The following is a 27,713-nucleotide window of genomic DNA, read 5'->3' on the forward strand; positions in this document are numbered from 1 at the left end:
CATGCCTGTGGGCATTTCATATGCCAGAAATGCACTCAGGTTTATTGTATCATTCAAAATAAGCCCTCAAGCACCCACATCAGTTGTTTTCAACCTTCACATAAAAAAATGGAAGTGTCCAGTTCTTTGGCGTAAAGAATCCACTCACCTCCCTCTCCAGTGTCACTGTGAAAATAGCAAATGGGGCAGGCATCTGGATTTGTCAGTGCTTTCTGGAATGCCATGGAGCTTCAGGATTTCATTGCCCATGTTTCACCTCCAGCTGCCCACGAGGCTGCCTCTTTCTTTCATATTCAAGTCAGTCCTCAAGGATCCCTGAAGTCCTCCTTACCTTTTCTATCTTTTCTGTCACGGAAGAGACTGGCCTTTCCAACTAACATTGTCCTTACTAAATCATCTGTCTCTGGTTTCACTTTGTCTCAGAGATTGTAGATTCATAAAATGTGATAGCTAGAAAGTGCCCCATGACTCATCTAGTTCAATTCCCTTACTTTAAAGAGGACATGGTGATTTCTAAAGCCCTAGAGGCAGGTTAGTCGTAAGGTCAGAATTAGAAATGAGATTTCTTGACTCCCCACTAAGGGCTGCTTAGTCCAAGACTAGGTAAGAGCTCTGACTGTTTACCTGGGTATTCCATAAAATGCTTTTCCTTATTTTAACCCCTCCACTATTTCAGTAGAAGGGACGGTATGGTGGCTATGCTATGCTGTTTAATGACATTTTACTCTATAGATGACATCATAACTCCCTTTTCCCAGTCTCCATGGCTTTGCATCCATGTGTCCTAGGGATTGTTTTTCTTGTCTTCCCTAAAAGACTGCACAACTCAGGATGACTTCTGGCTTACTTTTCCCAGGGCAGAACACAGGTGTTCCAGAATTTGTCACACAGCTCCTTCTTCGTGATGCAAGGGTGAGGTATAGTTGCATTAAAAAAACAAAGACTTGAGGTGTCTGAACCAAGGTTCCTGCATTCCTTTATTTCTCATTGCAACAACAAGATAAACAAGTGTAATTCCATGTTTAATGAATTACAAATGATAGCAAGCCCAGGAACCTTGAGCATATCTATAAGGTAAATAACACATTCTTCTTAGCATGGGCATCAGACTTAAAATCATCTGGAAACAGTCACTCCAGGCCCCAAATACCATGACTTATGTGCAAAATGCATTTATCATCCAAAGTACTTACAAATCTAAAAACAAAATATTTGAATTCAAATACTTTAAGCAAATTGGAAATACAAATAATACACCAGGAATCATCCTCAGCCACCTGTTCTCCAAGCAAAAGATCAAAAAACAAAACCATGAACAAAAATATTCCAAAAAAGAAAAGTTCATCCAGAAAGACTAGATGGCCCTCAAAATCACATCTCTTCTTCTGATTCTTGTTCTCGTTCAGTATTTTTCAGGAGTCCAACTTCTGAGGAGCAGAACCTCTTAAGTCGAGACTTAACCAACCTAAGGAGAATGAAAGGCATCTCATGTTATGCTGTCTAATAAAAACCCAGAGTAATGTGTATCTATAATACAGCAAACTGAAAATTATCTGTACAAATGGGAGAGGCAACTCAAAAAAATCACTTTTATTTGACTTTGGAGCTACATGAAACCTTTTTGTGGACTAAAGCAGTGTATAAGTAAACAGATACAATATAGCTTGTATCATGTATGACATGATTGTTGAGTTCGTTGTCAGAAAATGCCTAATTATTCATAGTTTTGATCATTTCTGAAAGAAACAAGAGAATCTCTGGACTGCAGCAAGCCCAGAAGAAACCAAGCTCAGCTGAGAGCTTTTCCATCAAGTCCACACCTTGCTATGTATTACAAAAAGGAGCCCTCTCCTATAAAGGAAGTGCATGAAGACATCTCCTTCCTTGTGTCAAAACTCATGTCAGGTCTGTCCCAAATTGTGCCTTCAGAGGGGTGCTCTTGTGCAGGCCAGCATGCTCAACTGCATGTGATGGTCCATGTAGTGATCCATGATTAACTAAGAAGATGCAAGAAGTACCCTCCACCACTGTGATTGTTTTCATAGATTAAGAGATCTGTGGGTCTGGGGGAATCAGCAAAATAATTTTTGATATTGGGAGATATGAAGGTTCTTTGTGGCAGACTCTCCACTTCTCTGATGTAATAAGGACTAAGCAAAGCTTTCCCTGTGCATCATTATTTGTAAAGACATTGTACTATGACCATATCAATAAAACATAGTTCAGTTCCAAAAATACATGGGAACACACACATTTGATACACCAAATCATCAAAATCATTATAATTTTGTGTTAAACTTCACCAACCTATCTGCATCTTTACCCTTATTTTCTTCTGCCTGTCTTCTTCTGCCAGTGAAGGTCTGGCCTGCCCCTATAAACATGTAATGACTTTACTTGTTCTCTGGATCTCACAAAAATATATGCATCATAAAAGCAAAGACTTCACCTTATTTAGTGCCCTAATGCTAGCCAGAGTCTGGTACATAACAGTGGCTCAACACACATTTGATGAATCAATGACCTTTGGAACAATCTGCTAGGAGTTCATATCACTCACTTATTCATAGAGGTTAATTCTCTTTCAACTCAGCATTAACTCCTCCAATAATACAACAAGCAAGTAGTAGTAATAAAAACTATTCACTCATCAAGAGCCAAAGAAACCAATCAAAATAATTTGCTTTGATTTTTAACTGACTATTGATGTTGCTCCCAATGTCCTAGGCTCTTCAAGGCACTGTTTTCATGAAAGACTAATAGTCTTAAATAAGTTAAAGTCTGGGAAATGTTTGTGTCATTTTTTAAATTCACATAGTTATCTTTACATTGCACAACCTCAATACATGTAAATGAAATGGATTGTTAATTCATTAATTAGATTCATTCTTGATGGCTCTTACGGAAAATAAAACAAAGACATGGCTACTTATTACAAATTAATTGTTAACACAGACCCTAGTGACTCCTCCTGTTTCCCACTCCTTCTTTGTGGGTTGTATTTGCTGTTGTGACAGCCACCAAGCTGACGCATGTTCAGGTTCTATCTGTATCCTATAGCCCTAGGTATTGGCACATGCATAAATGGCCAGTGCAGACAGGTTAAAAGCTGGAAGGGTGAAGAAGAAGTGCAAATAATTGCCAGTTTCCAGAATGATACAAGTCCAGGATACTAAGTTCAGGATGTGTCTGAGTTTTTGCTCCCATATGTACTCTACAATTAACAAGAGAAAGAGCAGAGGGTCCCCTGAAAATCCATCACCTGTGACTGAATTACAAACAGCTTCACACTCAAACTCTGAAAAATAGATTGTCAAAACTGCTTATGATTATAGGACTGAATTAGCCTACATGTGACCTCACTGAAAGTCAGTACTGAATCTTCATGACATTTTGTAAGTTATTCCTTAAGTTTATATCAACATACCTCATAACATGAGCTCTTGGTCTTATATTTCCAAAGCAATATCAGAGCAAAACTGAAAAGCATCTGAAACATGATTTCCAAACAAATAAAGCCCATACTCATGTAACTGAGTAAATCTATTAAAACTGCAAATAAGTGTTTAATGAATACCTACTGCATGTTTGATGGCATGCCAACAGCCATGTAAAACATGAAAAGGGTCTTTTCCTTAAAGTGATACAACCTAGCTAGCAGATAAGACTGGCTAATAGTAAAGATAGATCACAATTGTTAAAATAAGTAGTAGCGACTCAAGTACTATCCAAACTCATGAAGGGAAATGAGGGCTAGAATTATCACAGAAGTTTTCATAGAAGATATGGCGTTTGATTTGGATATGCCAGGTAGAGGGGACTAAGTGGTCACAAAAGATAAAGGTGTCTGGAGGTGGGGAGTGTTGAGAAAATAAACATGGAGTTTCTGGTTTCTAGAAAGTTGTAAGTGGATAAGAGGGGTCTGAAGCCTTTTGAAACAGGAAGAGACAGTAGTCTTCTTTTGGCCATGGAAGAGAGCTGACATGAGCTAGAGAGGCTCCTTGAATGTCGCCTTTATTCTTGGAGGCTGCCCAGCCCCTAAGGGGATGAGGCCCAGATGTCAGCCTAGAACAACAGGAAGAAGCAAAGTTTTACTTAGTGGCAGAGCCAGTCTTAACAGCATGCTTTGGGGGAATGATGTAGGACCAATAGAGATCAGTCAATGAGAAGCTAGAATCTCCCAGTATCCAAAAGCACTTAGACCTCTAGAAGGAGGTAACTACAGATCAAAGTAAGCTGACCAGGAGCCTAGCAGAGACATCTGGGAGTTACACAAGGAAATGGTTCCCTTACTAAGAGACTCAGCACCAAAGCTGCTTCAGCAGTGAAGCTCAAAAAAGCACAAAGAAGGGGGGGTGACCTGGGAAAGAAGAGTAGAAAGCTAGTTTTTGAAGATGCTGAGACCACACTGGGCCTAGAAGCAGCTACTGCATTTTATTTATCTAGAGAACCTACTAGATGTATACTGTCCAATATGGTAGTCACTATGCATATACAGATATTTAAATTAATTTAAATTAATGTGGCACTAGGCACATGTCAAGTGTTCAATAACCACATAATCAAGTAGTTCATGGCTACCAAATGAAAACTGCAGATATAGAACATTTAGAACAGTGCTGACGTCTGCAGAATTAAGTGTAGAGTCTGCATGCTTAATAGTTGGGATCAGCTAGACCCATTGTGATTTGGTATTAGCTACCTTAAAGATAGGAATCATGTTCAACTTTTTCTATTTCTTATTCTTCAAGATGAAGCTTAATTCTCAAATATGAGGAGGCCTCCTCTGGGCTCCAATAGTGCTTTGTTCTACTATTTCCACCAATTGCACTGTATCTAAATTGTCTGTTTCTCCCCATAGGGTCTATACTTTATGCATTTTTTGATACAGAAGGAGGAGGAGGAGAACAAGAAAAATAACACAAAAAGAATAAGAACAACAAGAATAACCTCCACTGCACCTTCATTATGTCCTATGCATACATTTACACACATTTCTTATTTAGGTACTATTATTTTTCCCATTTTGCAAACAACAAAACTGAGACTTAACGTGGTTACATAATTTGCCCAAAGTCATACAGTTGATAGGTAGGAGAGCTAGGAATATGTGTTTTATCAATCTGTCTGTTATATTGCTCTTCGTTCATTGTGAAACATTGAATCAGAGTCTTTCTAAAAACAACTGAATCTTACTTTTAGAAATATTAGAGTAAATGTCAAATTAATCACATACTCATATTTAATGGGAAACATAAATGTTGATCAAAATGTGACACCAAGCTTGTGAATTGCTAACATTAATGTACACATGGGCAAATGGAGGGCTCACTGCAGGTATGGAGAGGCCCATTTGGAAAAAGAAACAGCATATGCAAAGACACAAAGGCACAGAAAAGTGTTGAAGGGAGACACATAGGTCATAGGTCAGAGAGACAGCTGAGACACTGTTGAGCAAGTCTAACTTTAAACCAGCATTTATTCTTTCAAGGGGGGATTTCTGGGTTTGCAGATAATTTTCTGCTACATTACCCTGCCTTGTGGAATACTAAAGAATGAAGTCCCCCTTTGAACTTAAGTTCAATACTTTTGAGTCTTGTTGGTCATATACCAAGGAATAGAGCTTCCATGAACAAAAAAGTCACTAACTTACCAAGTAACAAAGGCATAAATCACTCCAACAACGACAATGTGTAATGTGTAATGCCAACAAAAGCAGGTGCTGAGAAACATAATGTTGTCATGATCCATTGAATCCCATGCAGGACCTCCACTAGGGGGATAAAGGACAAAACCAATCTGTAATTTAAAACAAAAAGCACATATTGAAAATAATCAATCACATTCCCAATGATAGCACATTTCAAAATGTTTGGTTCCAAGATCAATCTTAACTAAGACAACTCTAATTACCTGAGATGCTACAGATAGGTCATCAGGTTTCACTGCCTATTTAAGTAATACAGATAGTATCTACCAGGTCATAATTTCAAAAAAAACATTAAGGACATTTGAAGATGAATTTTTAAAATGTGGATAGTAATCATCTCTGTGGATTATGGACTTTAAGAGAATGTGCCAGGTTTCTAAGTTGTGCAATTTCACTCAGTTATTTCAAAATTAGAATACAAAAAGTTTTTAAAATAAATGCTCACAGATAACATTATATTCAATGATAAAAGACTGAAAACTTTTCCCCTAAGATTAGCAACAAGATGAGAGTGTCTGATTCACCACTTCCATTCAACATTGTACTAAAAATTTTTAGCCAAAAATTAGTCACGAAAAATAAAGGGCATCCAGATTCTAAAGGAAGAAGTAAAACTTTCTACATTCACAGATGATATAATCTTATATAGAGAAAATCCTAAAGAATCCGTACACAAAAGAACTATTAGAGCTAATAAATGAATTCATCATACTTGCAGGACACAAAATCAACACACAAATTCAGTTGTACTTCTATACACATGCAATGAACAACCCAAAAATTATGCTAAGAAAACAATGTCGGGTGCCTGGGTGGCTCAGTCGGTTGGGCGTCCGACTTCGGCTCAGATCATGATCTCGCGGTCCCTGAGTTCGAGCCCCGTGTCGGGCTCTGTGCTGACAGCTCAGAGCCTGGAGCCTGTTTCAGATTCTGTGTCTCCCTCTCTCTCTGACCTCCCATTCATGCTCTGTTTCTCTCTGTCTCAAAAATGAATAAACGTTAAAAAAAAAAAAGAAAAAAAAAGAAAACAATGCCACTTATAATAGCATTGAAAAAAATAAAATACTTAGGAATAAATTTAATCAAGGAGGTTCAGGACTTGTACGTTGAAAACTATATAAAACATTGTTGAGAGAAATTAAAGCCTAAACAAATGGAAATACATCCCATGTTCATGGACTGGATGATTTAAAATTATTAAGATGTCAATAACACCCAAAGCAATCTATAAACTCAATGCAATCCTTATCAAAATCCCAATGGTTTTTGTTGTTGTTGTTGTTTTTACAGATATGGAAAGCTGATCCTAAAAATCATATGGAATTTCCAGGAACCCATAAACAACCTCAAAAAAGAAAAAGTTGTAAGAATTACGAAGTTGTAAGAATTATGCTTTTTTATCTCAAGACTTACTACAAAAACTGCAATAATCAAAATAGGGTGGTACTGACATAATGATAGAAATATAGATCAATGAAATAGAATTGAGAGTTCAGAAATAAATCTATATGTCCGTAGAAAATTCATTTTGATAGGAGTGCCAAGGCCATTCAATGGGTAAATAATCGTCTCTTCAACAAATGGTGCTGGGACAACTGGATATCCACATACAAAAGGAAGAATTTGGACCCTTACCTCACACCACATACAAAAATTAATTCAAAATTGGTCAAAGACTAAATATAAGAAGTAAAACCATAAAACTATTAGAAGAAAACATAGGAGGAATCTTCATGACCTGGGATTGTTGATGACTTCTTAGGTATTACACTAAAAGTACAATCAACCTGGGGTGCCTGGGTGGCTCAGTCGGTTGGGCATCTGACTTCGGCTCAGGTCATGATCTCACGGTTTGTGAGCCCCATGTCGGGCTCTGTGCTGACAGCTCAGAGCCTGGAGCCTGCTTCAGATTCTGTGTCTTCCTGTCTCTCTGCCCCTCCCCCACTCACACTCTGTCTCTCTCTCCTTCAAAAATAAATAAACGTTAAAAAATTTTTTTAAATAAAAGTACAATCAACCAAAGAAAAAATACATAAATTGAGCTTCACCAAAATTAAACTTTTGTATTTCAATTGACACTTTCAAGAAAATGAAAAGACAGGGGCCCCTGGGTGGTTCAGTCAGCTAAGTGTCCAACTCTTGATTTTGGCTCAGGTCATGATCTCAAGGTTCATGGGTTTCAGTCCCACATCAGGCTTGATGCTGATAGTGTGGAGCCTGCTTGGGATTATTTCTCTTCCTCTGTCTCTGTTCCTCCTCTGCTCATTCTCTCTGTCTCTCAAAATGGATAAATTAACTTAAAAAAAAAAAGAAAGAAAATGAGAAGACAGCCCATAGCATAGGATAAAATACTGCTGAATCATATACCTAAAAGAAGTCAATATCTAGAATGTATAAAGACCTAAAACTCAACAACTAAAAGACAAAAAAATATATTTTTTAAATGGGCAAAGGAGTTTAAGAGACATTTCTCCAAAAATAGGTATACAAATGGTCAATAAACTCATGAAAAAAATGATGAACATTGTTATTAGAGAAATGCAAATCAAAACCACAATGAGATACCCCTTCACACCCACTAGGATGGTAATAACACTAATAATGACAAGTGTTAGTAAAAATATGGAGAAATTGGATTCCTTATAAATTTCTGATAGGAATATAAAATGGTGTAGTCATTGTGGAAAACAATTTGACAATTTCTTGAAAAGCTAAGTGTAGAATTAATTATCACATGCCATTCCTAAGTATGTACCCAAAAGAACTGAAAAGTATTCAAACAAAAACTTGAATATTGTAAACAAATGTTCATAATAGTCAACAGTTGAAAACAACAAAATGCCCATCAACTGATGATGAATTAAACAAAATATGGTATATCTATACAATGGAATATTAAGCTATGAAAAGTTATGATTCACTAATACATGATACAACATAGATTAATCTTGAAAACATTATTTTAAGGGAAAGAATCCAGATACAAAAAGTCACATATTGTATGATTCTGTTTACATGAAATATCCAGAATAGGTAAATCCATAGAAAGAAAAAGCAAATTAGTGATTATCAGGGGCGAGGAGGAGAATGAAAGAGAATGGCTGCTGAATGATTCCAAGGTTTCCTTCTGGAGTGATGAAAATATTTTAGAACTACATAAAGGTGAGAGTTGCACAATATTGTGGATGTACTTAAATGGCACTGAATTATACACTTTAAAATGGTTAATTCTATGTTATGTAAAGTTTATCCCAATAAAAAATAATATGATAGAGAAGATAGGTAGATGATGATGATGATGATGATAGATAGATAGATAGATAGATAGACTTGGACAGATGATGGACAGATGGGGGGATAGAGGGATGGACATCTGTCAGATGCTAAAAAATTACAATAACAAGATACTTACATGGATAACTGGACAAATATCCACCGTATATTGGCTAACTAAATGTCAGTTATGCTGCTTGGGAGTTTTCCTTACAATGGCCCTGCAATGATGTATTATTATCCCATTTTGATGTACTATTATCTTCATCACCCAGATGAGAAAATTGGGTGGTTTTGTAATTTGCCCAGATTTATACATCTAATAAATGAAATCTTACAGGAACAAAAAAAGCATTTAATCCATAACATTGAGTGAAATTTTAATTCCATTTCTGTATGAAATTTCAAATAGCCTGAGTAAATCAGGAAAAAACAAGATTTGGGCCTTAATCACTTGTTCCCATTTCCCATTTTAAAGAATTCCCTTTAGTTGGAAAGAGAGTTACCATTTGTACCACTTGGTAGATGTACCATTATGTGTGGGGCACCTTAACTTCACTCATGCATGTAAACTTCATGATTATCTTCAGTCCTCATAATAACCCCAAGAAGAAGATATCATTATTCCCCTGCTTTTCATGCCCTCCTTTTGCAGCCACTAATGGAAGGTGATAGAGAAATTCTGTGTCAAGGAAGGGTCTTTTAGAGGACAGTTGAGTGTAATGAACTATGGACAAGTTCCACAATTCCTATTTGTCCCACCAATGTCCTTCCAGTGCCATGATCCATCTATCTCTGCTTGGGGAGTGATTTGCTATAGCTCCCAGAGGTAAGGGTTAGCAGCTGTTGTGGGTTAAACTGTGTCCTCCAAAAGGACATGTTGATGTCCCAATACTGGGTGTCTGTGAATGTGACCTTATTTGGAAATAGGTTTTTTCAGATGTCATCAAGGTAAGATGAGGTCATACTGGATTAGAATTGGCCCTAAATCCAATGACTGGTGTCCTTATAATGGAAGGCTATGTGAAGACACACGTACACAGAGACACACAGGTGTGACTATGGAGGCAGAGGTTGCAGTTATGCTGCCATAAGCTGAGGAATGTCAAGGATTGCTGACAACTCTCTAGGATAGTGGCATAGGACAGATTCTCCCTTTGGGTCCCCAAAAAGAAACCAATATGCTGACACCTTGATTTTTGGACTTCTGGCCTCCAGAACAGTGAAAGAATAACTTTCCATTGCTTTAAGTCATCCAGTCTTTGGGACTTTGTTTTTGCAGCCCTAAGAAACTAATACAGGAGCTGGAGTGCCTGGGTGGCTCAGTTGGTTGAGCGTCCGACTCTTGGTCTCGGCTCAGGTCATGATCTCACAGTTCGTGAATTCAAGCCCCATGTCGAGTCTGCATTGACAGCACAGAGCCTGCTTGAGATTCTGTCTCCTTCTCTCTCTGTTCCTCCCCTGCTTGCTCTCTATCTCTCTCAAAATAAAAATAAACTTAAAAAAAAAGAGAAAGAAACTAATACAGGAGCTAAGACCAAAATAAACAAAGGAGAATCACTTATCCTAAACCTGAAGCCTGGACACATTAGTGGTTTTTCATCCATCCTTCAAATCCCAACTCAACTTTCCCTTCTGGTAAGGCATAGAATATACAGTATACACTCATGAGATAAATATGGTGGAACCAGACTTCAAGTTCAGGTCTGCCTGACCTAGAGTCTCATGGACTTCTCCTTCCATGCCATACTCACAATTGCTTTTTGGAGCACTCAAAATAAAACATCTCTTTAAGTCACCTTCATTGGTCATCACCAATCCTACCAGTCAAATGCTTAAAGAGAGACTTTGAGCGCCTCTCACTGCCAATCTCATTGAGACCCTTATAGCCTGAAACTGAAAGCTACCATGAAGCCTATGAGTACAGTTAACTGATGTGATTATTGTGAAAGCCATAGAAACATTCCCAAGGCATTTCAGGCTAAAAGCAAGTGAATTAGGAAAGCTGAAATACAAAGGCCAAAAGATGCCACAACTCATTAAATTTTCCTTTAAATATAGAATCAGCCATTACTCTTTCATTTAATATTCTAATTTGCTTCCTAATGTAAAATTTCAACAATAACAAAAAAATAGGTCTTAAAAAGAATTTTTTCTTGCTGTATATTCTATGCCACTCTTGACCACCTGTTTTTGAGTAGTTTAAGCTTCATTTATATCACATTTAAAATGTAAATAATTATCTTCTCTAATATACAACAAGCCAGAGGCCCATTTCCTATAGGTTGGAGTTCGAATTTCATATTGTTTTATATCTTATTCTCTAATCACTTCTTTCAACACTATTAGCCTTAAGCAAGTGTTTGATCCACTATATCAGACTTCAGACCACTACTGCTTTAGTTGGGTCTTTTTGATATCTTTGAATGAACTTTTGTCTTTCTTAAAGGCAAAACAAAGCTGAGTTTTACTTTGGGCTCAGTAATCTGGGAAGTCTTGGGAGGAGTCCTTGGGGCAATTAGTGGAGCTGGGTGATGAAATAGAAGTAACTGTTCAAAGTAATAGGAAGCAAACACAACAGAAATGTCTTCCTCATTCCTGATGGTCTCTGTGCCTCAGCTCTGACAATGATGTGAGGGAACTTGGAAATGACATAGTGCAAAAGTGAGCCTTAGAAATACTCTCCCACAAAGAGTCTCAGAGAAATCATGATTCATGGAATGAATGGACTTTGAAGGGTATCTGTTTCTTTTTTAAATTGCATGACATGGATAGGTTTTTCAGAAAGCATATCTGACTAGAATGACATTCATGAAAGAAATCATTTTTAGAGGTTGGGAAGGGCGTTCCATCCAGGTTTGCCTATCACCCAATCATTCGTGTATGAGTTATAAAAAAAAAAAAGGCAGCCAATCTGAACATTTGCCTCATTTATTTCACATCTTCTTAGAGGTCAAAGAGTCTACATGTGACAATGTGTCTATTTATTATTTATGTGCTAGTATTACCCATCTATGGAGAAGTAGAGAGAGAAAAAGTATGGTGAAAAGCAAATCACAATGTCATATGATTAGCTTAAGACAATTTGGGCCATAAACCTTCATAACACCACACAAAGCATCAAAATAAAAGCATAAAAATTCACCTAAGTCTCTAGACATTTTTGTTTTGGAATCATCTGAGGATAGAGAGAGATACTATGGCTAAACCTTCATTTCCTGTCGGTTTGTGTGTTTGCACTGGTATTAAATGTTCATTTTTCTTTAAGCCTCTAAGCGTTATTTAGTCTGGCCACCAGGTAAAAAAAGAAACTAGTCTAGACATACTGATAGATGGAAAAGGTTTTTAAATAGTCACAGATTTACACCCCAAAATGTTAACCTCATAGCTCTTTCTTAGAAAAGCTTTTGGAAAAATATGAAAACATTATTTCTCTGCCAAAAGGGACAACATTAGGTCAGTCTATTCTCAGTTGTGACAGCCGATGCTTCCTCCCTCAAATCCTTAATGAGTCATTAATGATTAATGGAACACTAATCAGTTTCATTAATTCTGCTCTTATCTTTATTATTCCTTTTATTTACTTTTTACTTTCCTTGTGTTTCTTCTTTTGTTCTTACTTTCAACTTTCTTTACTTAGTTAGCTCTTTATCAAACTTGATTTAATAAATATATAGAGAATCCTGAACTCAATGAAGATAGAACATACTTTCTTTCAAATACATAGAACATTTACTACCACTGACATTGTTCCAAAGGAAGTTTCAATACAACGCATTTCAGAGTCAACACATTCTATGACTACAAAGCAATTAAATTGAAAATGAACAATAAAAATAAAAATAACATTTTTGGAAACTTAAAGGCGCACTCCTAGTGAACTCATAAATTAAAGAGGAAAGCACATGGAAAATGCAATATTCAAAGTTTCCCAAGAGTGAAAACTACCACACATCAAATCCTATGGGAGATGTCTACAGTAGTATGTAGAAGGAAATCTATAGCTGGAGATATATTTATTTTAAAACAAGAAAGACAGAAACAAAGTGAGCATTCAATAAAAAAAAAACTAGAAAAGTATAAGCAGAATACAGCCTTATAACATTAAAGCAAAAACTGAAAATAAGGAGAAATTGACAAATCTAGAACTATCATATGAAACTTTAGCAGACCGCTATGAAATAGATCAATAAGACGAAAAGCAAACAGGAAGACAGAAAGTATACACAGTACAATTAGAGTTCCAAGAGCCTGGTCTCACCTCTCACCTTGAGAGGAACCCTTTTATTTGCTCTTGATTCCACTGGTGCCCACAGTCCTGCCACTCAGCTCTACTCCCACTATACAGTGCTGTTCTGGTCTGGCCCACAAGGTAGGTGGCTTGCCCTGTTTCTGTCTGTGTTGCTCAATTGCAGCTAGGTTATTTTCTTATTTTTTATTTATTTTTTTTTCTTTTAGTTTCTTTTTTTATAGTATTTTTAAAATTTCATCTTTCATTATTATGTGTCTGGAGTAGAGGAGATACACTGACATATAAACTCACTGTGTCATCCTGACCACAAATTAGCTTTTTTGAAAATTTTAAAATTTATGTTTATTTTTGCATAGGCAATGCATGCACATGGTAAAACATTCCAATCAGAAGATATAGAATTCATAATAGTGTTTTACATACCATTTTATTCAGCTTTTCAGCAACTGATAATTTAACAAAATGACTTGTATTTATAAACTGGTTAAATTCATCAGTTTCATCACATTACAGGATATTTGTTCCTCTATGTCATTTTTCCTTCAAAATACCCTTTGCATATAGCCCTTCTTTACCAGCCTCTGTTCCCCACAACCGTTCCACGCTCACCTATGCTTAAATATCACAGCTTTCCTATCCCGTTTTGACCATGATGTCTCCTTGTCACCACTTTCTTACCACTCCTCATATCAAATGCAAACCCCTGCAACAACCTCATCCCAAGTTCCTGCTCTCTGGCAACTAAACATCTCCTCTAAGAAGTCATCCCCAATTAAACCACATTCACCTTTCATCCCAGACTTTCTTTACATCTACATATGCATATTAGAGTATGATGTATCAGTCTCTATAAAATATACACTCACTGATTGGAATACATGTTTTTGACAACACACCAAGGTTAGGTAGTCAACAGAGTAAAATGGAAAGAGTCTAGGACCCACATTTAGATCTTTGTTCCATTATTGTGTGAGCCTGGGATAGTAACTTGGTCTCACTGAGTCATATCAGTAAATTGAGGATGATAATACCTAACTTCCAGGTCATTTTGAGGACAAAATGAAATAATATGTATGTAAAAAGTCCTCTAGAGTGGCTGGTTCATGGTTGTTTCTCAGTAAGTAATAGTTTCCTCTCTTTCCTGCCTTTCATATATTTCTCAAGCTTATGACCCATTACACTGTAAGCAGCTTCAGGATTAGAAACTGCTGCCAACAAAAAGCAATGGCTCAGAATTCCTACCTTAGAGATATTCAGGTATGTGATGAAGATGAACACATCCTACTTCCTTCCCCTCTGCTCCATCAGCACTCCCACCAGAACGCTGGGCTACTCAAAGAAATATCACCTCTCAAAGACTCACATTCTCTCTACAGTCAGCACATCAGAAGGAAGTCTCTAGGTTATAGAGCAAAATATCCCACCAAAAGATTACAGATGGAAACACCAGGCACATTAACTGGAGGCCCCAACTCACCTGCCAGAACCAGCTTCCCTGAAGCAGGATAAAGGTCATCTGAAGAAGCTCCACAATGACATTGTTCCTTACAAAGAACTCCAAGAAGCCTATCAGGGCTGCCACAAAGACAGCCAAGACCAGCAGCTGGTGCACAAAGATGTCCAGCATTTCTCGGCCATGAGTGTGGTTGTACAAGATAAAAGCTGATAGAGAGGGAAAAAACAGTTTGCCTTTTTCAATGAAACCAAGGGACACCACCATTTCTCTTTCTCTCTCTCTGTCTCTCTCTCTCTCAGTGACCCCACACACAGAATTTTACACACTCACAAGTACATGCGTACACACACACACACACACACACACACACATCTGTCCAAAATAACAAGTGCTCTCCGTTTCCCACAACAATGGAACCCTCTAGCATTTTTGGAGTCATAATTAACTCTTAAGAATGGAAATCTAACACTCCTTTTCCCTTTATTAACCTTTATTTCCTCGTCTAATATATCATGACATTTTCAACTAACTATATTTCAAAGCATCTTCTATGCAGGAGGATGAAAAATAAGTGTGATGGGGGCAGGGGAGCAAGAGTCAGGGTGAATTCACAGATGAATGAGACAAATCCTTGCCTTAAGGAATTCAGTCCATTGGAGTAAACAAATAAATACACGAATCATAACAGTAGATTTTGATGGGTATGACAAGATGCTCTGGAAACTCCCAAGAAGCAGTAACTACCTATATGTTTTAATCCCATGAACAGATTTCAGCTTTATCTTCATGAGGAGGAAGAGATGTTCACTCAAAATATGGTAACACCCTGAGATAATGAGAATCATGCTGTTGGTTGTTGATGCCCATCTTTTAATTAGCCTTTGTTCTCAAAGAGGAGTTAGCAAAAGTCCTCATCTTCAGATGTGGGAAGGAAGGTGGACAGTTAGGAAATGATTGCTTCCCGATAAGGTGGGGATTTTTTTCAGTCCTATAATCAATCTATTTCTTATAAATATAACAAATGAAAACAAATCACTGAACACTTGTTTTCGCTGTTGCCCTACACAGTAACAGGGACATCAACTGAACAAAAAATGTTTTTCATTAACTTCTCAAAAATAGGACCCCTTATTTTCATGTGACTGATTTTTTGACCCTACTTATTATGTAATGGTGGAGTTTTACTATATCAATATGAAAAACACTAATTAGTAGGTTAGCAAGTTGCTGTGAGTGGTCCCCTCACTTCAGGGTATTCATGCTTTACTTAAGTTCAGTTTCATTTGTTAAAAATGGAAATAATGATAGTCTCCAGGATAATCTAGAGATAAATAACCATGGTAGGTGTTCTTTAAGAATGATGTAAAATGTGAATAAAGTACACTGAATGGTCATGCTTGTCCTATTGTGCTACATGAGTCAGTAAGGAAGGAAAAATCCTTGGCATCCTGCATAGGACATCTGACTATTTCACCATGGCCCAGATGGCCTGGTTGATCAAGCTGGCACCAGGACACTAAAGGAATATTATTGTACAGGGCTAGACAAGTGTCCAATGATAATGAAAGGTACAGGAAAGTACTCACTTATACTTACCCTCAACAAATAAGGCATTCGACAACAGCAATTTGATTAAGGAAATGGGAAACGAATTGATGATAAACCTTAAGATGTTTGCCACGCCCACCAGCCCGAAGAAGAAATACATGGTGGAATGATGCCAGCTCAGGAGTTGGACCCACTGGCCCTCTTTATAGTTATATAAAGCCAAGTGGGGCCCTTCAGTAACAAACTGCTCTCCAAGCATGCCTGCAAAGGAACATATCACAGTTTTAGCAACCTTCTCCATAACTTCACAGAGAAAGCAGGAAGATAGGAGAGGTTAAGCCCATAGCTTAGTTGAGTGTCCTTTTATGATGCTGATTCTTCTTTCTTGGCTTTTTCCCAACAGCTAAGCACTGGTGCCTACGGCTGGTTTTAGAGGTTCAAATACTGGTTTGGATGATCAATTTGTAGTTAAAGATAACCAATTTAGACAAACAGCTGTTTATTTCACATCTTCAAAGCCCACCATTTCAGTTCCCACTTAGTTCTGTGATCAGTTCCACTGATGGTCTTAGTTCCTATTGTCACCTAATGACTAGATAAATCCTGAACGATGTGGGGTTTGGATTTGTGAGCTCAGTCCTACAAAGGCCTATTACTTCCTTCTGATACATCTTACATCTTGGGGACTTGCCATGAAGGGGGGAGTTGTGCTTGATTCAGAATAAAAATGCTAGAGTTCAGCTTTCCCCCAATTAAGGATAACTGAGAAAACACAGACAGATTATAGCACATGGTCTAGTCTGTAACACAAATAGTTAAACTTTCTTAAAGATGTTATGTTGTGTATTAACCTATGGAATTTGCCATGGCAATTCTTCCCGTTGGAAATGGTTGCTCTATAATTTGATGGCCACAGCAAAGACCTAGTGCCATGAATAAAGCATGAAGAAATACAAAGGAAAATGAGAACATTATGCCTTTCACAAAGGAGAAGCTTCAGTGGAATTCTAAAAACACAGAAAATTTTCACAAAATCTTACAGTCAACGGAAAGGCTTTAGAATTTATCTGGCCTAACTTCCCTTTTCAATTTAGAAACCACACAAAAAAGGATGAAAGTGCACGAAGCAAGGTTTTCTTCAGCCTGATCTCTGTACAGTCTAACAGCAACAACTTATGATTGAAGCTTTCCCATAGTTACTTGATTATTTTGGTGCCATTTTGAAAAATGGTTTCTGATTTTCTGATAAATTTTACTCTTTAAGGCATAAGAATAAATTATATAAAATCATTTCATGGGCACCTGGTTTGATTCCAGCTCAGGTCATAACCCGAGTTGTGGGATCGAGCCCTATATCAGGCTCTGTGCTGAGTGTGGAGCCTGCTTAAGATTCTCTCCCTCCCTCTCTCTCTCTCTCTCTCCCCCTCTGCCCCTTTCCCCTGCTTGTTCTCTCTTTCTCTCTCATAAAATAAAATAAAATAAAATAAAATAAAATAAAATAAAATAATTTCAGAGGTTCCAACTAATTCTATAAGGGAAACTCACCTTGAGTGGGCAGGCAAGTTAATTACTATGACTAACTCATTAAGGAATAGGCCTTTGTATAAACATGAAGTGTCCCCTTCTAACAAATTTTATCAGATACAAATTATAATCAGAATATGCATTCAGGGATATTTTTGAATAAAAAATTCATTTTAGCAATTTCTTGATTTGATAATTATCTCTTTGTGTGTAGAAATACCCAAAAGGAAAAAAAACAGAACACAGAAATGGTCCACTCACCAGTTAAAGCCATGCAAATTATTATAATTCCCTCCACAATATCCATTCGATGGAATAATGCTTTGGAACCAAGGTAGGAAGTCCGTTTGTACTTTTTGCAGGCATACTTCAGAGTGCACTTTATGGTCCACCAAATACCCATGGTAATGAAGAAGGTTCCAGGGAGGGCATGACCTCTGAAACTCCCCATGTCTACCAAGATGAGAACATATAGAAGATGAAGACATTTTGTTTCCAAAATTTGACTAAAACATCACTTGTTCTCATAAAATACATGATTTTCAGATTATTATAGATACACCACTGAGTCAGAGAATTCAACATTACTGTCAACAGTAGTAGGTTCACTGCAATATCAACAATGCGAGTAAAAAGAAAAATTCATACTCCCTGAGCACTTACCTTTTGTGCTAGGCACTGTGTCAAGTGTTTAGCATGCAATCTCTACCCTAATTTTTACAACATACCACGAATGATGATTATTATCCCATTTTCAACTGGGATACAGATTTACAGAGTTAAGTGACTTGCCCAAATCCCACAACTATTAAGGAAGGGCTTCGCTGTTTTTAATAGGAAACTCAAAAGGATTTCTTAAAATGATAGCATGTGGGGCGCCCGGACGTCTCAGTCAGTTAAAGCATTCAACTCTTGATTTCGGCTCGGGTCATGATATCACAGTTCCTGAGTTTGAGCCCCACATTGGGCTCTGTGCTTACAGCACGGAGCCTGCTTGGGACTCTTTCTCTCCCTCCCCCCAAAATAAATACATAAACTTAAAACAAACAAACAAACATGTGCTACACTACAGAGTTACACTTTAAGCATATTTAGAGGAAAGTAATATGAATGTTTTACCTATATGTTTAAAACTTCAAATTTTATAAAATTGCCTATAATTTTTTTTAAGTGTATAATTTCAAAGTACCAAGCACCAAGTATTTGAAAGAGACCATTAGTGCTCATCAAATATCCATGTGCTCCTCCACATACTTTTCCCAGCCTCTCCTCCAGTTGAATCAAAACCATGCTTCTATCCCTTGGGATGGGCATTGAGGAGGGCACTTGTTGGGATGAACACTGGGTGATGTATGTAAGCTGATTTGACAATAAATTATATTCAAAAAATAAATAAATAAAAATTTAAAAAATAAATAAAAATCAGCATCTGCCAAAAAAAAATAAAATTAATTAATTAAAAACAAAAAGAACCATGCTTATAGTTCTGGTCAATGGATTATGGCATTTGTCATTTCCAGGTTGAGTGAGTTAAGAGCCTTTAAGTCTCCTTTCCCCTGCCTTGGCAACCCTGGTATGGCCTATCTGCAACATAGTGGATGGCCAACAAGCCTGCTTCGGATTTTGCCAGATACAACCCCCAATTGTGCTAAGTTATTGAACTTTTGAGATTTAATAGCTTAACCCAGCCTATCCAGATGGATATTAAGCCAAATCAAATTGTAAATTCTTTTTGTATGATTGTTACATAATGCAGCAAATAATAAAAAGAAATATCCTCTGTTTTTGGTCAATGCTATAGAAAATCAGTCTTGAATTATGTAAGTAGCCCTTTTTTCAAACGCATTGTACCAACAACAGAATAACAGAGAGAGAATTCAGAATCATCTTTATGAATCTGACAGCAGGCCAGATGAAGGAGAACTGAAAAAAGGAGATTTCAGGTTTCCCTTGGCCCAACAGAGTGCTTTATCTCCTTGGGTGGGTACTGGGCATCTCAGTTCAGGGAAGACACTTTGGGTTACTTCCACATCCTTCTGACACAACTGTGAAGTTTCAAGGGGGAATTGTGAAGTTGACTCAAACAATAAGAGTCTCTTAAATTTCCAGTCAAGACCCCAGATGGGTACTTTGCACACCCCTGAATCAGCCAAACCATCTAAGAGACTCTAAGTCAATATAGTTGACTCTTGAACCACACAGGGTTGAACAGCTTGGGTCCATTTATATGCAGATTTTTTACAGTACAGTAGTCTAAGTGCATTTTCTCTCCCTTATGATTTTCCTAATAACACTTTCTTTCCTCTAGACTTTTGTAATAATATAATATATAGTATTTATATATATACATATATATGCATATATATACACATATATATAGTATGTATATATATATATATATATGGCATAAAATATATGTTAGTTGACTGTTTATGTTATCAGTAAGGCTTCTGGTCAACAGTAGGCTATTAGTAGTTCAGTTTTGGGGGAGTCAATGGATTTTCAACCGTACAGGGGGGTGGCACCCCAAACCCCCACATTGTTCAACGTCAACTGTATATCACATAGTGCTAATGGCCCGTTCTTGTCCTAACTCTGACTCTAATTAGTGGTGTGGTTTGGTGAGTGTCTCTTAACCTCTCTGAGCCTTGGTTCTTAATAAAAGAAGGAGATGGCCTAGATGACACCTGGAGTTCCTTTTCTGCTTGAACATTCTGTGATTCATTATCCTAAACACCATCTTTAGCAGCATTACTGAATTCTCCTGTTTGTCTTGGCTTATACAGTCATGTAGGGTTGAAAAAAATACTTTTATGTGGGCTTGAAAAATACATTCAGACTGTAAATTACTTGTACTTCTCTGGAGAAGAATTTGTTGTGTTTTAAGACGCCTTAGAGGTTTTATATTCCTTGGTACAGGAAACCCATTTCAAGAAGTTATCCTAAAGATACAGGCACCATTTAAAACATACGTATGTCTAAAATCAGGAGAATGATTAAACAATTTTTGCAGCCACTAAAAGTTTTTAAATAACTTAAGTGATATGGGATATATTTAGTGAAAAGAATAGCATTTTTAAAACTAGAGAAGGGGCTTTGGATTCAGACTGACTATATCTGAATCCCAACTTTACTGTTTACTAGCTACGTAACTTGGGCAAGTTATTTAAGTTCTTAGTACCTCTGTTTCCTCTTCTGTAAAATGGGACAAATATAACAGTACCTACCTCCTAAAATTAAAATGAGTTACTCCAAAACAAATAATCCACAGTGGTATTAAACAAGATCATGTAATCCTCAACCTAGCTCAAACTACCAAAGTAGAACAAAAGTAAAATCAAATGAGAAATTCTACTTGGAAACTAACTGCTGCAAAGCAAAAAGCATCTATATAATTCTCTTGGAAATCATTTGTGTACTGCTTATAACATTTCTCCTGCTGCTGTCTTAGAGGGTTCCTGGAATCTTTTGTGGTTATTTAATTCCTTCAGTGCATTTAAAGAATAAGCTTCTTGAAAGCAGGTACCAAAATATATTCTTTCTACTCACCCACTAAATTTGGATAGTATCTTATACCCTATGAGGTTCTAACTAAGCCCTTTTTATAATATATGATCATATATTTATAAAACACCTCTACTCTGATTTCTCAAAGTTCCCTCATACTCAACATACCCACAAATTGAACGAATCACCTTATATATCCACCCACTACCAGAAAATAATTTTCCCTCAGTCACTTATTTTGTTAATACCACCACCATTCACTCACTTATCCAAACTCAAAATATGAAAACCATCCTAGAGCCCACCTATGTCTCTGAAAACTAATAGGTTATTAAGGCCTATTGCTTCTACTGTCTTGCATCAACTGACCCCTGCCCCAAATTTGGATGACTCCTCTTGCTGTTTTGATTTTATCTGCTTGGGGAAATACCTCCTGATGGCCCAAACAGGAGAGGGTCCCCTTATACCTTTTCAAGGTACCCAGTTCTTATTTTAAATGAATTCTTTGTGTGATTAGTTATGGAAAGTCTGTCCTCTTCATAAGCTTCTATGTCCATCACTATTGAGAGCCTGTCTAGCAGGCAACTGGGGCCTCTCAGAGGTTAGGAGCTTGGGCTACCTTCCATTTTTTGATGCTCTGAACCTGAAAAATTTAAAAAGAAAGAAAATGACGGGGCACCTGGGTGGCTCAGTTGGTTAAGCATCCATCTTCGGCTCAGGTCATGATCTCACAGTTCGTGAGTTCAAGCCCCATGTCAGGCTCTGTGCTGACAGCTCACAGCCTGGAGCCTGCTTCAGATTCGGTGTCTCCCTCTCTCTCTGCCCCTCCGCCACTCATGCTCTATCTCTCTCTGTCTCGAAAATAAACACTAAGAAAAAAAAATTAAAAAAAGAAAGAAAGAAAGAAAGAAAGAAAGAAAGAAAGAAAGAAAATGCCAAAACAGGGTTACAGAAACCATGGTTGCTTTTCAATGTTTAGAGCTACCTAATAAATATCTTCAACACACATGCAAAATATATTGCCACATGAAATTTTAAATTTGGGGACCTTCCTCAATGTGTGGCTCTGGGCAAATAATCTTCCTGATTTACCTTTATAACCATCATTATAATAGGTTCCTGTTGCCCCCAAAGCTGAGTAAACCAATATATCTCACTCAGCACAGTCACTGGGATGTGATAGGGCAGCAATGGTGAGTAGAAGGTTTTTGAAGAGGGATATGAGGTAGTCAGGGTTAGGAAAGAAATGAGGCATTGCTCCTTCCTCAGTGATAGAACTTCTGTATCTTTAGCCTTTTAATTCGAAACAATGTGATGGTTCAATGGTTCTCTGTTTAAAAAAATTCAAACAAGGGGTGCCTGGGTAGCTCATTCAGTTAAGTGTCTGATTCTAGATTTCGATTCAGGTCATAATCTCACAGTTCATGAGATCAAGACCCACATCAAGCTCCATGTCACGATCTGCACTGACAATGCAGAGCCTGCTTAGGATTCTCTCTCTCTCTCTCTCTCTCTCTCTCTCCCTTCCCCTCTCTCTCTTTCTCTCTCTCTATCTCTCCCCCTCCCCCACTCACACTCTTTCTCTCTAAATAAATAAACATTAAAAAAAAAAACCTCAAACAAAAAGAAGTCAAAGTAGGCTTGCTATATTTGCCTGGCTAAGGGACCCAACAGACCAAGTTGCTCCTGTCAATGACAATGGTACTCATTTTACTTCACTTCCATTGTGGAGAGAAAAAAACTGCTCAAATCCTCAAATATAACTTCACTGTGATCTCCTAGAACACCATTATCCATAAATCTATCTTTTATTTCCTGCTCTACTATTACCTGAAGTTGCAATTTACTGCTTGTGAAACCCAAGTAGTCCAGAGTTTGATTCAATTTAAATCCAAAGATCAGACACATCCCCCTTCAAAAGAAAACACAGGGCTTTTCTCACTGGCAAAGCAAATCATACTTACCAGACAACCAGCAGAAACCTCAGGGAAATCACCAGAATAGGAAACAAAAAGGTCTTTCCTCAATATCCCCCCTGCCTGATCTTGCCACTTATAATCCCATGGGGAAAGTGGTTCACCCAGGCCTAAAATGGTAGGCTGCAATATTCAATCACTGGTTCCCAGCTGCAATTCATCCTAAAAATCCATACTTCTCCTCCATCCAAAAAAAAAAAAAAAAAACCACAAAAACAAAAAAAAAAAACAAAAAACAAAGAACAAAAAGCAACCCTCTGTCCCTAATGACAACCAAACATCATTCTCTGGGCTAATAACAAGCAATGACACCTGACATGCTTTTTGGCCTCTTTTTTTCTCACTGTGCCCCATAATTACACACTCACTTACCACCCTAAAGGGAAATATTTTTAATTTCTAGCACTTAGAGATAATATTGGACAAATCCCAAGATCTAACTCTGTTGTCAATGTTAATTCCTGTGTTACAGCCCCATAAACCAAACAGACCAAGCCTGCACACAGAACTCAAAATAACTCAAAGAATGAGATTCTACAGTTTTCTTAGAGGAATCTCAACCAAATACCAACTTCAATATAAAATGAATACCATGGGGAAAACTAAAATTTCATCCTGAGCCACCAGCAAAATAAAGTATTCCTAAATCTTAAATAGTGATTCATTTAAAGGTACATTTGTAAATCCCAATACACTAAGCCAATTTAAACTATTTCTTAACTTTGCTTTACCATTTGCTTTAACACTTAAAGCAAAGTGTATACAAGCATTTGTAGCTTTAAAACTCTCTATAATTCCATATGAAATTTCAACTATTTCAAAAGAGTTTTCTTAGTTAAATTATCCTTACCTTTACACTTTCTTCAATGTAAAGTCCAGCTCAATTCTCTTCCCCGAAGAATTTATAGTGGTTCCAGCCTCAAGAAGGAAAAGCAGATACTGACTGGTCTAAACCTAATTACTCTTCCTTCTTAGACACTAAACCAATGTGTTTATGTTTTCCAGCATGAAGGCAGCAGATAAACCTTCAAAATATGTCACAATGCCTTCATAAATGTAAATCTTGGGGCCACACCCCTTTGAAATCCTACTTCCTGTCCAAACATTGTGTCATAGAGTAGTTCCCAATAAGACTCACCTTGCCACACACCCACATGACCACTAGCCTCAGATGTGTGTCCCCTGCTGTGAGAACCAAAGCCAATGGAGCATGTGTGATCTTTGCTATCTCTTCCAGGTCATCAGGATGGACACAAGACAAGGAGAATGGTATGGTAGCAGTAATATAACAGAGCATGTCCAATAAGTCCTATGAAGATAAACCATTTCTTAACATGCAGTGCCTCAAGCAAAAGATTGTCACATGAGCTAGGGTTGGAGTCATAATCAAAGAGTAAGAAAAGATGATGGAACAAAATTGCTATAGGTCATCAGTGCACTTGTCCTCAAGGAATACACAAACTGGTAGAGAGACAAGTGTATAAATTATTCTAAGCCAATGTGAGGCTTATATAAAGTGAAATGGAAACAAAGAAGAAGCAAGCAGCAGTTTGACTTTAAAGAGCCAGCAGCTGCTATCCTGCCTGTATACAAGTCTCATTTACTCTCTCAATGATAAACCCATGGTGAGCAAGGACCATATCCTCTATAATGCTTTGTACCTAATTAGCACTCAATAAATAGCCAATGAATGATGAGCTGCTGCTTGAAACCCCACCATCTTGAAAAACTGACCTGGGTGGCAACCAGTATCAAAAACAGCTAGTGTAGTTAATTAAATGCAGATTCTTTGGACCCACTTCAGATTTACTGAATCTACCATCAGGGGGCGGACCATGAGTGGACCATTTTTAATAAGCACTCATCAGTTAACTTTTCGTATTCTTGAGTTTTGAGAACCAAAGGCTTAGAGTACATGAAGACAAGCAGAATAACACCAAGACACTATTTAAATGTGACTTCCCAAGAGTGCCTAGGTGGCTCTGTTGGTTAAGCATCCGACTTCAGCTCAGGTCATGATCTCGCAGTTCATGAGTTTGAGTCCCACATCAGGCTCTGTGCTAACAGCTCAGAGCCTGGAGCCTGCTTCAGATTCTCTGTCTCCTCTCTCTCTGCCCCTCCCTCACTCATGCTCTGTCTTTCTCTCTCTCTATCTCAAAAATAAATATTAAAAAAATTTTAAATGTGACTTCCCTATAACCATACCCCAGGGGCCATTTGTTTCCCATCAGTGTCATAAGCCCTAATGTGTTTGCTCACATCAGGCTTCATATTGAACAGAGGTGGGTGGCTCAACAGCTGCTCCCAAGGCCAGAATGATAATCTGGCTCCAGGAGAAGACAATAACCATTCTAGGGTGCTGTCATTCTATTTTGTTTTATGTCATCATATATTATTAAGATATTTTATTTTATTTTGGTCTCTTTTATACCCCAGCCTTTTACACCCATACCCCTGTCAATCTTGAAATATCAAACCCACCCATGTCAAATGGGCTATTCTTAACCAAAAATCCAGAATGTCAAACAGAACTCTACATTTTAAAAAATGACCTAGGGTGAGCTAATCCAAATACATATGCATTAAAAAATAAAACCAACAAACAGAAAGTAAGAACAAATGTCATGTTGCATTACCTGCCTGTAATGAACTCTTCCAAGTAAATAGAAGCCTGGACTATTTTTGTTAGTAGTGGTGCACCTGAGATGGGAAGGAAGCTAGCATTCATAGAACATCAACTATGTGCTAATATCTTCTCACACATCTGTTTATTCTATCCTTGAGACAACTCAAGAAAGTATTATTATTTCCACCATAGGTGTGAGAAAACTGAGATTCCAAGAGATTTACTGACCTACTATAAGTCATAAAGGAGTAAAGGCCAGAGCCAGGATTCCAAGGTCCTTATATATCTCATTCCAAATCTCATACTGTTCCCCTACATAAAGGCAAAGACTAGAAATGATTTCAAAATGACCCCATCAGTACTCATTGAGTACCTGTGACTAGGTTAAACACCATAAGGAAAGGGCTTCTCCTTCTGGGACTTTCTACCATTGAGTTGTCAGCACATGTAAAGGAAGTGAAACTTTGCACATAGCCTGAATATTCAACACTATTGGAGTCAGAGTCAGAGTGCACAGGGATGCCAACCAGAAGGAAAGCTGGTCTGAGTAGTCTGCAATGACTTCATTTGACAAAGGTCTAGATGCTAGAGATAAGTATCAGTGATGTGGTAAGAACCTAAAGAAATCATTCTATTCACAATTCAAGTCAATGAACAATGATTGAGTACTTCACATACATCTAACAATCTTTTTCAGGTTATAGGAGACTCTATGGTGAGCAAGTATATCTATTTTTCATGGCTGCTACAACTCAGCTGGCAAATGTTCTCCAATTTTAAAAACCCAGGTGATTAGACTGGGCCTGCCAGAATAATCTCCTCATCTCTAGGTCACTAACTTTATCCCCTCTGCAAAATCCTTTTTGCCATGTAATATATTCACATGTTCCATGAATCAGAATGTGGTGGGGACATTATTCTGTCTACATCAGCAACATATACGTGTTTACAGTTTGGCAGAACAAAGAAGAAAAGACACACATGACTGTGATATCAAGGAGGTGAGCCAAGATTTAGGGTAAAGGAATAAAACACTAGGGGTATGATGAGCCCTTTCATTTGATTTACAGGAGTGAGACAGGCCTATGCCAAGATCCTGTAAGACTATAAGAACCATTTGAGCTGAACTTTGAAGAATGAGTAGGATTTTGAAAGTGGGGCTGAAAGGAAAGAGCACTCTAGACATAAGAAATGGCAGAAACTTACAGGCGATAGTGAAGTCACTCTTACCGTGGGAGTAGAAGACAATAGAAAATACAACTGGAACCCCTACACATATGGGAAGCTAGTAAGTGGCAAAAATGACAACACAAATTACCAACAATAAAAAATTAATAGTGTTTTGACAATTGAGTCTTCTAGTTATCAATAAAAATCAAACTAGATCCCTACCTTGCACCAGATTCAAAGATAAATTCCAGGTGGTTTAAAGACCTAATTGTGAAAATAAAATGTTAAAATTTTTAGTAGAAAACATTTGAAAATATCCTTATGGCCTTGGGATAAGAAAGGATTTTTTTTTTAACAAAATACATAAAGTAATGAAGGAGAGGGCTGATACATTTGACCTCTTCAAAAAGCATATGTGAATGCCAAAGAAGCACAGGAAACGATGCCCAACATCATTAATCATTTGGGAAATGCTAATTAAAATAACAAATACCAATCCTCATTCACCAGAATGGCTACATTTAAGAAGACTGACAATAACAATGACACTGGCAAGGAAGGATGTGGACCAGCTGGATCTCTCATACACTGCCAGTGGGAATGCAAAATTGTACAGCCTCATTCAAAAGCAGTTTGTCACTTTTTATAAAGTTAAACGTGTACTTATCATT

The 27,713-nt window shown here is 37.5% G+C and overlaps 1 protein-coding gene across 4 annotated transcripts in view; it reads right to left on the bottom strand.

Moving 5' to 3' along the window:
* Nucleotides 1-944: 944 nt before the first annotated feature.
* TMEM45A (transmembrane protein 45A) overlaps nucleotides 945-27,713 on the bottom strand; it is a 79,383-nt gene continuing 52,614 nt past the window's right edge. For 2 of the 4 annotated variants that reach the window (XM_047873980.1, XM_047873982.1), the window contains exons 2-6: nucleotides 18,025-18,216; nucleotides 16,288-16,500; nucleotides 14,713-14,897; nucleotides 5,654-5,799; nucleotides 945-1,465 (exon numbers count right to left, since the gene is read on the bottom strand). In XM_047873980.1, the coding sequence (XP_047729936.1) occupies nucleotides 1,372-1,465; nucleotides 5,654-5,799; nucleotides 14,713-14,897; nucleotides 16,288-16,500; nucleotides 18,025-18,214 (828 nt within the window). In that variant the 5' untranslated portion in view covers nucleotides 18,215-18,216 and the 3' untranslated portion in view covers nucleotides 945-1,371. Of the gene's footprint in view, nucleotides 1,466-5,653; nucleotides 5,800-14,712; nucleotides 14,898-16,287; nucleotides 16,501-18,024; nucleotides 18,217-21,949; nucleotides 21,969-24,096; nucleotides 24,210-27,713 lie in introns of those variants that run through there. The other 2 variants (XM_047873981.1, XM_047873979.1) reach the window with 2 other exon arrangements.

This window comes from Prionailurus viverrinus, chromosome C2 (genome assembly GCF_022837055.1).
Source record: "Prionailurus viverrinus isolate Anna chromosome C2, UM_Priviv_1.0, whole genome shotgun sequence".
NCBI classification, from domain to species: Eukaryota; Metazoa; Chordata; class Mammalia; order Carnivora; family Felidae; genus Prionailurus; species Prionailurus viverrinus.